Source organism: Ranitomeya imitator, chromosome 1, assembly GCF_032444005.1.
Source record: "Ranitomeya imitator isolate aRanImi1 chromosome 1, aRanImi1.pri, whole genome shotgun sequence".
Taxonomy (NCBI): Eukaryota; Metazoa; Chordata; class Amphibia; order Anura; family Dendrobatidae; genus Ranitomeya; species Ranitomeya imitator.
The window spans coordinates 281,126,247-281,140,871 of NC_091282.1; the positions used below are offsets into that span (position 1 = coordinate 281,126,247).

General features: G+C 44.2%; 1 protein-coding gene across 2 annotated transcripts in view; it reads left to right on the forward strand.

Moving 5' to 3' along the window:
• The window catches only part of LOC138669066 (E1A-binding protein p400-like), a 242,603-nt gene extending 237,586 nt beyond the window's left edge, over positions 1–5,017 (forward strand). For both annotated transcript variants that reach the window (XM_069756070.1, XM_069756071.1), the window contains one exon: positions 4,309–5,017. In XM_069756070.1, coding sequence (XP_069612171.1) covers positions 4,309–4,581 — 273 coding nt within the window. In that variant the 3' untranslated portion in view covers positions 4,582–5,017. The remainder of the gene's footprint in view (positions 1–4,308) is intronic.
• Positions 5,018–14,625: the final 9,608 nt, after the last annotated feature.

Below are 14,625 nucleotides of genomic sequence, written 5' to 3' on the forward strand. Positions count from 1 at the left end.
CCCTCTTGGCATTTTTTGAGCTGTGTCAACAAGACCCTATTGCAAAAACATTTCTCTACTGAGATATACCAAAGCACTTGGAATGCCTCCAGAAAAACACTGGAACTGAGGAAACGGGGGCGTGATATTGAAGGCTATCCAGGGGTGAAAGCAACTGATACTCTTGGTCGCGTCTACACTGTTCATCCGTCAAATGCAGAGTGCTTCTACCTGCGCATGTTACTTCATGTTGTCAAAGGCTCTACATCATTTTCTGACCTGAAGACCGTTGGAGGCCATGTGTGTGAAACATTCAGGGAAGCTTGGCAAAGAAAAGAACTTCTTGAAAATGATGGACACTGGGACATGACCCTCAGTGAAGCAGCAGCCACACAAACCCCAAAGCGACTAAGACACCTCTTTGCTATTATTCTAACAACCTGTAGCATTTCAAATCCTCTTGAGATTTGGACAAAGTACAAAACTGATCTCAGTGAGGACATCCTCATGCAGATTAGAAGGGAAAATCCTCAGCAACTCATCAACTTCACTGAGGAAATGTTCAATGAAACTTTAATGCTCCTTGAAGATCAGTGCATAGCAATGTCAGGAAAAGCCTTACAGTTGCTTGGTTTGCCTGCTCCAATAAGAAATCCTGAAGGCATCCAAATGTGTAGGGAGATTTTCATAGAAACAAACTACAATATTGATGAACTGACAACATTTGTGTCTCAGAACGAGCCAATATTGGTACCAGATCAAAGGGATGCCTATAACTACATTTTAAGTTTCAGTGAAACCAGCAAAGGTGGGATTGTCTTCCTTGGTGCTCCAGGTGGAACAGGAAATTTGTAATCAACTTGCTCCTGGTAAAATTTTGACAACAAAAAAAGATTGCACTTGCAGTGGCATCTTCTGGAATTGCAGCTACGTTTTTAAAAGGTGGCAGGACAGCACATTCGACATTCAAACTACCACTTAACTTGTCTCATAGTGGCAGCCCCGTGTTTAATATTGCCAAATGGATCAGGTTTGGCCAAATTGCTTCAAAAATGCAGTGCCATCATTTGGGATGAATGCACCATGTCACACAAAAGGGCTCTGGAAGCAGTGGACAGACTGCTGCAAGACCTGCGTAGCAACAAATATATCATGGGAGGAGTAGTTGTTGTTTTGGCAGGTGACTTCCGCCAAACACTACCTGTTATTCCAAGATCAGCCCCTGCAGCCGAACTCAATGCCTGTCTCAAAGCATCATACTTTTGGAGAAAAGTAAAGAAAATGTCACTGAACACAAACATGAGGGTCTACATGACAGGCAATGCTTCTGCTGGACTGTTTTCGAGCCAGCTGTTGACTATTGGAGATGGCAAGGCACCAGTAAACTCAACCACTGGACAGATCACCTTCCCCAGCAACTTTTGTTGCATTGTGACTTCCATTGAGGAGTTGAAAGCAAAGGTTTTTCCAAACATTCAACTCCACTTCAAAAATTCTGGCTAGCTGTGTGAAAGGGCTATTCTAGCTCCCAAAAATGACAACGTCAACAACATCAATCTTCAAATTCTAAATCTCCTTCCAGGTGAGTGCACAACCTACAAGTCAGTGGATACAGTAATAGACCCTGCTCAAGCATTATTTTATCCAACTGAGTTCCTCAATTCCTTGGAGCCATAAGGACTTCCTCCTCACAACCTCTTTCTAAAACCTGGAGCACCTATTCTGCTATTGAGACATTTGGATCCACTAAAGCTGTGTAATGGAACAAGACTCTTGACTAAGAACCTGTTTCCACATGTAATTGAGGCAACCATTTTGACAGGATGTGCCACAGGAGAAGATGTTTTCATTCCAAAAATTCCTCTCATTCCATCTGATTTGCCTTTTGATTTTAAACTCCTCCAGTTTCCTGTTCGACTGGCATTTGCTATGTCCATCAACAAGGCTCAGGGACAGTCCTTGAAAGTAGTTGAAATCGATTTACAATCTCCAGGCTTTTCTCATGGTCAACTTTATGTGGCCTGTTCAAGAGTTGGAACAGCCAAGAATCTGTTCATCTTTGCACCTGAAGGAAAAACTAAGAATGTCGTTTATCAAAAGGCTCTCGAATAAGTAGTAGAAGATTACTTCACATTACTTGGCCAATTTAGTTAAATCGGTGTGCAATATCTCCTGGTGTTGAAATATATGTTGTGAAATGCTTCTATTAGCTTAGTTTTTGCCTTTTAATAATTACATTTCTATCTATATGTTTTGTGGTTTTTGTGTGCAGAATACATTTTTGTTAACACATTCTATTTTGCTAACAGCAGTTATTAACCTGGGCGAAGCCTGATAGTACAGCTAGTATTTGAATAAATGTTGATTTTTTTTTTTTGTTCAAGCATAATTGTGGATTGTTGTTTATGGAAAAACATGAGACCTCCCCTGGAAATAAGCTCTAACTCATCTTTCGGGGAAAAAAAAAATATATGACCCAGTCTTATTTTTGGGGAAACATGGTAGCATTATAGCATGTATATTATGTACACTCTCTGCAGTGCAGGCATATACACAACACTGCTGCAGTCACATTACCTACTGGTACAGCTCTGCTACATACACACAACTCTGCTACACACAGATCAGCTACAATACACTCAGCTCCTCAATTTCCTCAAAAAACACACACATTCAATTCAACTACAACACACTCAGCTTAAAGGGACTCTGTCACCTGAATTTGGAGGGAACAATCTTCAGCCATAGAGGCGGGGTTTTCGGGTGTTTGATTCACCCTTTCCTTACCCGTGGCTGCTTGCTGGCTGCAATATTGGATTGAAGTTCATTTTCTGTCCTCCGTAGTACATGCCTGCACAAGGCAATCTTGCCTTGCGCAGGCGTGTACTATGGAGGACAGAGAATGAATTTCAATCCAATATTGCAGCCAGCGGGTAAGGAAAGGGTGAATCAAACCCGAAAACCCCGCCTCTATGGCTGAAAATTGTTCCCTCCAAATTCAGGTGACAGAGTCCCTTTAAAGGTGTGTCCTCGAGTTTAGGTTCCTAAATTGCTTTAATTAATCGGCATAAAAATAGACAAGTTTGCTACTGACTTGCTTTTCTTCTGTCTGCTGTCATTCTCCTGTAAGGAGAACTTTTATCTTCTACAGTGTACAGTTTGTTCCATGGAGCCCCCTCATCCAGCCTCTAGTGCCTAGCCAAGAGTGCACAGTAGTTACAGTCCAGGAGAGAGGTTAACTCCTTACACACCAGTCAGCTTTCTCCAGCCTATTGATTTCTATACAGCAGTTAGCTGCTACTTCCCTCCTCACATCTTCTGAATATTCAGTTATAAATTACCATCCCAGCATCGTTCAGCGCAGGTCTCCTAATCATGGCTCTCTATATCCAGAGCTGTTTGCTTGTTTAGATGCACTGTTATCTCTTTGTGTAAATACAGGGATAACAGTGTAGACTCAGAACAAACCACTCATAGCTGAATGTGTTATAGCAGAACTTGTGCTGAGCATTAGTTCTACTAATGACCAGAACTGTCACTTAAGGAGCAGAGCCCACTCTGCTAGAAACTAGGAATTAAGGAAACTGGAAGGAGAATGCACTGCTCTAAACTCAATAGATAATTTGAAAATACTCCTTTAACTACATCATCAAAACAACACACACACTTAGCTCAACTGCAGCACATTTGCTTAGCTTAACTACATAATCAAAAGCACATGCACAGACTACACCTTACAACAGTTTGAAGTTCTTTGCAGGCATGTGACTGATTACATGACCAGATAGGTTCTTTGGGTACTCAGGATGTACCATGCAGCTTTGATGATGTGCAGATCCTGGTAGCTTCCTCTCCTGCCCTACACTGATCAGACTGATCAGCGTTGGGCTGGAGAAAAGAGAACTGTGCCACTGCGTATTTATCTCTGTGATCAGGAAGGACACTGTCAGCCTTAGAACACAGAAAGCTGTCTCTGGACAATAAGACACACACACTTTTTAGCAAGACTTTTTCTTGCTAAAAAGAGTGTCTTATAGTCCTAAAAATATGGTAAGTCCTTGATTTTCCATTCTAAACTTCATAAAGACGCCATTTCATCGCTTCATCATCTGCTCATTCCCTCAAGGTGGTTCAACAGCAGGCAGCAGTAGGTAACATCCAGCAGATGGTACCAGCCACTCAGCAGGTCAGTAGTCATAGCCATCATCTGTGCAATGGATATTTGTGTCCTGCCAAACACAAGGCTGTGTTTTTTTAGATATAAACACTTTATTTAAGGAAAAATGTACAGAACCTTATGTAATTGCAGACTTTTATACCCTATCATAGGTCCAGTCGCAGACAGTTACTCTGACCCAGGCAACGCCAGCGGGGCAGCAGCAGGTGCAAGTGTTACCAGCTGGTTCAGCAGCCCAGGTGGTGCACCAGAAGATGCTCCAGCAGCAACAGCAGGTGGTGGCAGCGGCATCACCACAGTTGCAAGCCCAATCCAACCAGAGCCCAGCACCAATGTCCGCCACTGCAGAAGCGCAGAATCAGCAGGCAAAGCTCCAAGTACGAGCATCCACTGTCCGCATCAAAGCTCCCAGTAAGCCTAGCTGAGAAACCGGGAAGAATGAAGAAAAATTAAAGCGCGTGTACCGTCAAATAATTTCTCATAGAAATTGTCATTCTGAGCACCTCTCAGTAGCTTCTAGAAATCTGTCTTTTTTATGTCCGGGAAATATTTCATTCATCTGTTTTTATTACTGATGGTTAAAAAATGTGAAGAAAAGGGATGTGAAGGAAAAGCTGTGCCAACCCTGCCGAAGACATGACAAGCTGGAAGACCCGGCAGGGGATGCAAGAAGGAATGTAATGGAACCCAGAGCGTTTCTTCTTATTCTGATAATCGATGTTCTTAGCTGTTCATTTGGGGGAAAGCCATCTTTTATTTGGGAAGGGTTCGGGAAGTAACCCAACAAGTTTGGAGTTTATTAATTTTTTAAGTAGTGCAGTGCTGGTATGTTACTTTTTAGGTTTCAAAATTTCAATTGTTAAAAAAGGGAAGATACAAGAAATAGAACAAAAAATGAATTGAAGGCTCACCATGGCCTTCACCCAACGCTTGGCCCACAATCTGCGGCTGTCGGGTGGCAGGTAAAGCTTTAAGCAACAAATTGTTTTTGCTGTCTTGTAGGGGGAATATATTACGTCCTTCAAGCTTAAGATGGTAAAGAACTTTTGGTACGTGACTGATTCTTTGTGAAGCTTCACAGCAGACAGTGACCTGACTCCTGCTGCTTTGCCAGTGTCTCTGCCTGGTATAAGACATTGTAGTACAGCAGAGGATTAGCTGCTCCGGTGTAATAACGTGTGTGGACTCCCACTACTTACAGCAGAAACACTGATGTTACTTGTTGTTGTTTTGCACTTTTTATTCTCCATTTAATTTTACGTCTATAGAATTCTGTTTTGTTTGTTTTTTATTTTGTATGTTTTTTTTATTTGAAATAATTAACTTGTGCACTTTTTGGGAATATCTGTCCTTGCCAATAGATTATCATGGTTTAATGTAAGTAAAGTAGACCATAGAGAACCTGAAATTCAGTCTGATCTTATAGTGAGAATAATTAAAGGGGATGTGTCATCAGAAAATTACCTATTGCTTAAATCAGGCTTTTGTGTTGCATGTATTTTTTTATTTTTTTTTAAATTTGGCAAAGGTTTTTTTTTTTCATGTCGCAATCTGTATCTAACCACAAAATAAATAATCTTACAATTTTCACAGTGGCTACTGGGGCTTTTTTCTAGACTCATATTTCAGGTAGAGTTTTCAGCAACGCTCAGCATCATCAGAGGCAGTATTACAATGAGAAGAAACACGTCTATACACAGCTGATAACACAGGATCCAGTACTGAGAATAAAGGTACCTTCACACATAACGATATCGTTAAGGATATCGTTGCAACGTCACGCCTTTTGTGACGTAGCAACGATCCCGCTAATGATATCTTTATGTGTGACAGCGACCAACGATCAGGCCCCTGCTGGGAGATCGTTGGTCGTGGGGAATGATCAGGACCTTTTTTTGGTCGCTGATCACCCCGCTGTCATCGCTAGATCAGCGTGTGTGACGCCGATCTAGCGATGTGTTCACCTGTAACCAGGGTAAACATCGGGTTACTAAGTGCAGGGCCGCGCTTAGTAACCCGATATTTACCCTGGTTACCATTGTAAAAGTTAAAAAAAAAAACACTACATACTCACATTCCGATGTCTGTCACATCCCCCGGCGTCAGCTTCCCTGCACTGTGCAAGCGCCGGCCGTAAAGCAGAGCACAGCGGTGACGTCACCGCTCTGCTTTACGGCAGGCGCTTGCACAGTGCAGGGAAGCTGATGCCGGGGGACGTGACAGACATCGGAATGTGAGTATGTAGTGTTTTTTTGTTTTTTTAACTTTTACAATGGTAACCAGGGTAAATATCGGGTTACTAAGCGCGGCCCTGCACTTAGTAACCCGATGTTTACCCTGGTTACCCGGGTGCTGCAGGGGGACTTCGGCATCGTTGAAGACAGTTTCAACGATGCCGAAGTCGTTCCCCTGATCGTTGGTCGCTGGAGAGAGCTGTCTGTGTGACAGCTCCCCAGCGACCACACAACGACTTACCAACGATCACGGCCAGGTCGTATCGCTGGTCGTGATCGTTGGTAAATAGTTTAGTGTAACGGTACCTTTAGTGATGTCACAGCTGACCTTGGTCTCTGTCGCCTTTGCGCCCGCTCATTTTATGCCTCAATACAAAAGATGGTCTGCGTCACTTTGTTGCTGCTAATGTGCAAGTGCATTTCAGGAAAAAACATGAAATATGAGTCTAAAAATGCCCCAGTGGTCAGAGTGAAAATGTCAAGATTCCTAATTTTTTTTTTTTTAATAAGGACTTTGAAACAGAACAGAAAAACATTGCTAAAACTTGCAAAAAAAAAAAGCCTCATTCAGATGTCCGTGATTTTCCTCATATGTAAAGACATGGACCTTTATTCATCAGTGTTTGGTCAGTCTCAGTTTTTGCCATCTGGGTTTGGTCACTGATTTTCACTGATGAAAAAACAAATTGTAAGTATTTTCCTATCCATTGAAATGTTAAGCACTGACCACTTACAAACTGCAAACCGATGTCATCCTTGTGCTGTGTGTGATGTTCACGGACCCAAAGAGTTGGATCAAAAATGACCTTTGTAATTTCTTTCTGATTACTTCACGAAGCAACACGGACAGCCCCATAAACTACAATGGTCTTGTGTTCCATCCGTGAAAAACACAGAGCATGTATGTCACTCATGGTCGTCAGAATGTGGCCTAACACAAGTACTGGATTTAAAAATGGATCATTTTCTCATGACGCATTCCCTTTACACTGTGTAGTGGGCGCTAATGAGCAGATGCACCTCAAGGTGCTGAATCTATTCACATCTATACAGACAGCCTCTGTCAGTTCGGATAAGGTCACATGTCCAGTAATCTTCCATGACAATCAGATCCATTTTAGGTGGAAGAGAAACCGATGTGGAATTATCAGATCTGTTTCCATAGACTTGATTGCTAAGAAAAACTCATCCAATTGCAGTCTGTTTTATAGCAAGTAAAAAAGGTTGTTTCTGCACAATGCTAAGGTAATGGATTGCTGCAGGATCTGTTTAAAAAAGATGATTACTGGGCATGTGAACTCAGCCTAAGACTCTTGGACACATATAGCTAGCGTTTTCTTTACACTTTTAAATATATAGAGCACTTGTAGTGTTTGTGCAGGAGCATTGACAATAATCATCATCTCTAATAGCAGTTTGCATTTTTAAATACGAGCATAGCTGTGGTCGTCACTGTGGTTGGCACTATGGTCGTCACTGTGGTTGGCACTGTGCTCGCCGATGAGGTTGTCAATGTGGTTGGCAGTGTGCTTGCCGCTGTGGCAGTCACTGTGGTTGGCACTGTGGATGCCGCTGTTGCCGTTACTGTGGCTGGCACTGTTGCCCTCACTTTGGCTAGCACTGTTGCCATCACTGTGCTCGGCGCTATGGTTGGCACTGTGGCAGTCACTGTGGTCGGTGCTGTGGTTGGCGCTATGGTTGGCGCTGTGGCCGTCACTGTGGTCGGCGCTATGGTCGGTGCTGTGGTCGGCGCTGTGGCCGTCAATGTGCTCGGCGCTATGGTCGGTGTTGTGGCCATCACTGTTCGGCGCTGAGACCGTCACTGTGGCCGATGCTGTGCTCGGTGCTATGGTTGGCGCTGTGGCCGTGACTATTCGGCGCTATGGTCGGCGCTGTGGCCGTCACTGTTCGGCGCTATGGTCAGCGCTGTGGCCGTCACTGTGCTCGACGCTATGGTCTGCGCTGTGCTCGGCGTTATGGCCGTGACTGGTCGGCGCTATGGTCGGCGCTGTGGCCGTCACTGTTCGGCGCTGTGGCCGTCACTGTGCTCGGCGCTATGGTCTGCGCTGTGCTCGGCGCTATGGCCGTGACTGTTCGGCGCTATGGTCGGTGCTGTGGCTGTGACTATTCGGCGCTATGGTCGGCGCTGTGGCCGTCACTGGTCGGCACTGTGCTCGGCGCTATGGTCTGCGCTGTGCTCGGCGCTATGGTCTGCGCTGTGCTCGGCGCTATGGCCGTGACTGTTCGGCGCTGTGGCCGTCACTGTTCGGCGCTATGGTCGGCGCTGTGGCCGTCACTGTGCTCGGCGCTATGGTCTGCGCTGTGCTCGGCGCTATGGTCTGTGTTGTGGTCAGCGCTATGGTCGGCACTGTGGCCGTGACTGTTCGGCGCTGTGGTCGGCGCTGTGCTTGGTGCTATGGTCTGCGCTATGGTCAGCGCTGTGGCCGTCACTGTGGTCGGCGCTATGGTCTGCGCTGTGCTCGGCGCTATGGCCGTGACTGGTCAGCGCTATGGTCGGCGCTGTGGCCGTCACTGCTGTGTTCGGCGCTATGGTCGACACTGTGGCCGTCACTATGGTCGGCGCTGTAGCGGGTTGGCGCTGGAGTCTGCTCATAGCTGTGCATTAGGAGACCTCTGCTCTCGTTGGCCCCATATCTGCTAGAGGAGGCAACACTAACATTTATCTAACTTCTGTACTGGATACCGGAGCCCAATAGACAAAGCAGGACACTGTCTTGTCCTGCACTATAATCTTGTTTCTATATATAAAGGGAACCTGTCACATTGATTTGCCACACTTAATCCCCACCATGGACACTCGGTGCAGTATGCCGCTTACCGGCACAGAGTAGTCATGCTGCTCCTGTAAATAGTCCTACTCTCCAGGCTGCGATCACACCTGTGGTGTGACGGACATGACAAAGAGCGTCCGATGTACTCAGAATAGCACCTAAAAGCTAGGGATGCTCGGTGAAACCGGTGTACTTGTCTCCGTTTCATCCACACACTGGGAATGCGCTGGAAATTGGGAAACCGTGTCGGAGCTTCAGCAAAGTTCAGTCTTTTCTCCTCCCTGCTCCTGGCACATATGGCTTCACCATGCACGCCCCAGGAGACGGGATTTCAGGAGCTATTCTGGCAATATGTTCGTAACACAACAACAGGTCTGATCCCAACCCGGGCAATGTGACTATTCAAAAGAGCTGACAAGCCATGAGTAATTATCATATTTTAATGTGACTGTGGCATTTTAGCGTGGCGAATCCAAGTGACGGATTTGACCATTTTTCTTTTTTTGGTTCAGATTTCTGATTAATTTAAAAGTATAACATTTTCTTTTTTTTTTTTCAAGCATATTTTTTATTCAAAATGAAATATTAATATTTTATTGGGGATAGAACCTTGTATTTTTGACATGAAGCCATGTGTCCTATGGAGTTCAAGAACAACATTTTGGCTGCATATAATTACCACCAGGGGGAGCTCTACATTGAGATTTACTATTGAGTTCAATGGAAAGCTCTCAGATGTAAAAAATGTAAAGCACTTCTCATGTCCTTAGTCAGGAACATATTCATACCGTGTTGCTGTGCATGTCACATCCATTGTCTTCCTGCCGTTCAACAACGACCTTAAATGGTATATGTTTTCTGTCCCAAAAGCAGCTTTAGGCATTTTGCTGAATGTTTAGCACCATGTTCGTGGTTTATATTAGAAGCCTGATGTCTTATGTTTGCACATATTACTGTGTTGTGTAGAAGGTAGATGTCCGTAAGTATTAGGGTTGCCTATGATGTGTAGTATACTTAGTTATAGATGCTATCGCTTCTAGACAGCATATTGTTCACTTTTGCAGAGGTTGTGCTTGTTGTAAGCCCCCGCAGGCCCCCAGTTTACTGTGCCACTTTATAGCCAGATGAAGGTCTCATGACATGTGAGGTTACGAGCGTGGTTCCTGCACGCCGAACTGATGGGAAACTTGAATGAAATACGTTGTGTGTGTGGAGGGGAGTTCTCCCTTTTTCACCCTATCATTTGTACGTGCATGTGTATGTCTGTGATCTGTTCGTGCTCGTCTGTCATTTTCTTTGAAATGTGTTTCTTTTGTTTTATATCTATATATATGTGGATAATTTAAAATATGACCACCCTTTTACTGCTGGATATATCTGCATTAAATTATACGTCCCATGGCAGTAAAATGGTTAAGAGCTTGTTTTCCTTGAACCATACTGCGTTCAGAATGTACATATACAATGAAATGACATTTGTACGTGCTGTAGATCCATAGTGTGTGACGCATAGCACATGGCCAGGGTAATAAACTGTACATTTTTATAAACCTCTCCATTTTGTCACACCGTGTTTTATATGCTAGCATCAGATTTATTGGCTGGTAAGTGTCATGCATGGGTCCCTTTACATAGAATAGGACTACACTCGCCGACCATCGGACGATTGCCTCGACAACTGCTCTTCCCAGGTTTGAAGCCTGTTGTGAGGTTAGACAGGAGGGTATGCCCGGACAACCCCTTTATCAGGAATTGTAAATGCTGGCCAGACTCATGGTGAATGCTGTAATTCCTCCTTCCCAAACTCATGCATACTGATTAAATAGCATGTAGAAAAGCCGCGGAGACACCATCGCGTGTTTCTCAATGCAAGCAATAAATAGTCAGGTCTTTCACCGGGAAGGAACAACCACGGGAAGGGCAGCATCCAAAAAGGAAAACCACCTATGCCAAAACATGGTATCCATCCAGAGACAGCTGTTTCGGGGTATTTGCCCCTCATCAGTGGTGTGGAGTAGGAAACTGGCTATTAGGAGCAGTGCCTAGTAAAAGGACTATAAACATAAGGATGAATGACCTCGGGGAGATCAAAACATCCAACACCGCGGAGACACCATCACGTGTTTCTCAACGCAAGCAATAAATAGGTCTTTCACCGGGAAGGAACAACCATGGGAAGGGCAGCATCCAAAAAGGAAAACCACCTATGCCAAAACATGGTATCCATCCACAGACAGCTGTTTCGGGGTATTTATTGCTTGCGTTGAGAAACACGTGATGGTGTCTCCGCGGCTTTTCTATATGCATTTGCTTATTTCCCATAAGGGATGGGAGCAGTGTTCTGGATCACTGCGTTGAGAAACACGTGATGGTGTCTCCGCGGTATTGGATGTTTTGATCTCCCCGAGGTCATTCGTCCTTATGTTTATAGTCCTTTTACTAGGCACTGCTCCTAATAGCCAGTTTCCTACTCCACACTGATGAGGGGCAAATACCCCGAAACAGCTGTCTGTGGATGGATACCATGTTTTGGCATAGGTGGTTTTCCTTTTTGGATGCTGCCCTTCCCGTGGTTGTTCCTTCCCGGTGCAAGACCTATTTATTGCTTGCGTTGAGAAACACATGAGAAACACATGATGGTGTCTCCGCGACTTTTCTACATGCATTTGCATATTTCCCATAAGGGATGGGAGCAGTGTTCTGGATCACTGCGTTGAGAAACACGTGATGGTGTCTCCCCGAGGTCCTATGACTAAGGGCGCCGTGGTGCGCCAGAAACGCGTCAGGCAGAGAGAGTCTCCCTCTCTCTTTTTTAATATTGTTTTTTAAAATGCTTCAATAAATTTTGGATATTTTACTTACACTGGATGGACGTGCTGGATATTCCCTTTTCCTTTCGTCTCCCCGAGGTCATTCATCCTTATGTTTATAATACTGATTAAATAGGCCATAAGATTGGGGACAACCCTTTAACAAATAAGCTGTGCGGCCAATTCAGGCCGCTAAATGCCAACTGGTCACATACAGGTAAAGTCGAAGAAACCATGATGTGGATAGAATGATCGCTAATATGACTGTCCCCATACAGTGCCATGTTATTGACAGCGCATCTCCTGTTTACGCAGGACCTGACAAATTATCGTTTTGCTCGATTATTGGGCGATTACCCGCCTGCTTAGATAGGTCGGTGAAAGTGAATGTGCATCTGTCTAATAATTTGCTTTAAAAGGGCCATTAGAGGGTTATGGCATATTGCTGTGACCTACAGTTGTGGCCAAAAGTATTGACATCCCTGCAGTTCTGTCAGATAATACTCAGTTTCTTCCTGAAAATGATTGCAAACACAAATTCTTTGTTATTATTATCTTCATTTAATTTGTCTTAAATAAAAAAACACAAAAAGAATTGTCCTAAAGCCAAATTGGATATAATTCCACACCAAACATAAAAAGGGGGTAGACAAAAGTATTGGCACTGTTCGAAAAATCATGTGATGCTTCTCTAATTTGTGTAATTAACAGCACCTGTAACTTACCTGTGGCACCTAACAGGTGTTGGCAATAACTAAATCACACTTGTAGCCAGTTGACATGGATTAAAGTTGACTCAACCTCTGTCCTGTGTCCTTGTGTGTACCATATTGAGTATGGAGAAAAGAAAGAAGACCAAAGAACTGTCTGAGGACTTGAGAAACCAAATTGTGAGGAAGCATGAGCAATCTCAAGGCTACAAGTCCATCTCCAAAGACCTGAATGTTCCTGTGTCTACCGTGCGCAGTGTCATCAGGAAGTTCAAAGCCCATGGCACTGTGGCTAACCTCCCTAGATGTGGATGGAAAAGAAAAATTGACAAGAGATTTCAACGCAAGATTGTGCGGATGTTGGATAAAGAACCTCGACTAACATCCAAACAAGTTCAAGCTGCCCTGCAGTCCGAGGGTACTACAGTGTCAACCCGTACTATCCGTCGGCGTCTGAATGAAAAGGGACTGTATGGTAGGAGACCAAGGAAGACCCCACTTCTTACCCCGAGACATAAAAAAGCCATGCTGGATTTTGCCAAAACTTACCTGAAAAAGCCTAAAACATTTTGGAAGAATGTTCTCTGGTCAGATGAGACAAAAGTAGAGCTTTTTGGGCAAAGGCATCAACATAGAGTTTACAGGAGAAAGAAGAGGCATTCAAAGAAAAGAACACGGTCCCTACAGTCAAACATGGCGGAGGTTCCCTGATGTTTTGGGGTTGCTTTGCTGCCTCTGGCACTGTACTGCTTGACCGTGTGCATGGCATTATTAAGTCTGAAGACTACCAACAAATTTTGCAGCATAATGTAGGGCCCAGTGTGAGAAAGCTGGGTCTCCCTCAGAGGTCATGGGTCTTCCAGCAGGACAAAGACCCAAAACACACTTCAAAAAGCACTAGAAAATGGTTTGAGAGAAAGCACTGGATACTTCCAGCAGAACATTGTAAGAAACTCATTGATGGTTACCGGAAGCAGTTGGTCGCAATTATTTTGGCTAAAGGTTGTGCAACCAAGTATTAGGCTGAGGGTGCCAATACTTTTGTCTGATCATTTCCCACAAAACTCCAAAAATGGGCCAATGTTTTGCTTTTTGCTTCGTTCTCTTTTGTGTTTTTTCATTTAAGACAAATTAAATGAAGATAATAATACCAAAGAATTTGTGATTGCAATCATTTTCAGGAAGAAACAGTATTATCAGACAGAATTGTAGGGGTGTCAATACTTTTGGCCACAACTGTATGGGACTGATGTTTCTTCAGCTTTTCAAACAGTAGATAACAACAAGGCACTCAACAAAAAATAACTTGTGGATGGTGCTCAAGCAGGGTATCCAGCCCGTGATCTAAGCAAAAATAAACTTGGCACTCAAATTGATGAAAGATGAGGTAATTTCATTTATTTTGCATCCAGACAAAAACAGTAGAAATAACTGAACGTTTTCGGTCTCAGATTGGACCTTCATCTGAATATCTTGCTGGTTCAGAAGGATAAGACCGTGTGCTCCAAATAAGCTGGAAAGATGATAAGAGGAAAATGCCTGAATGCTATTTAGGGAGGCAAGATTAAATGTGGCTAAATGAAATGAAGCACGTCCATAGATGGCGACCGCCGTCGCTGTGGTAGAGTACTGGATGCTGCGTGGGGAATCAGAATTCAGTTCAGCATGTCCTTTATAGGTAATTACAATGGCTGTGACCAAGTGCTGATTGCTGTATATGTAGATCAGATTGTATGCAGCGCATCCATGTGAGGCGACTGTTGTCGCTGCTTCAAAGTGCTGCGCGTGTGGAGGTCCCGGGAGCTGGACAGGAGGACGCTTCTTCAGCTTTTCAGTGAACACAACTTGCTATTCCCTGCATAATATCGTAGATGGCGGAGGAGCGTCCCTGTGCAGTGAAAGGCTGAAGGAGCCATCTGCAGC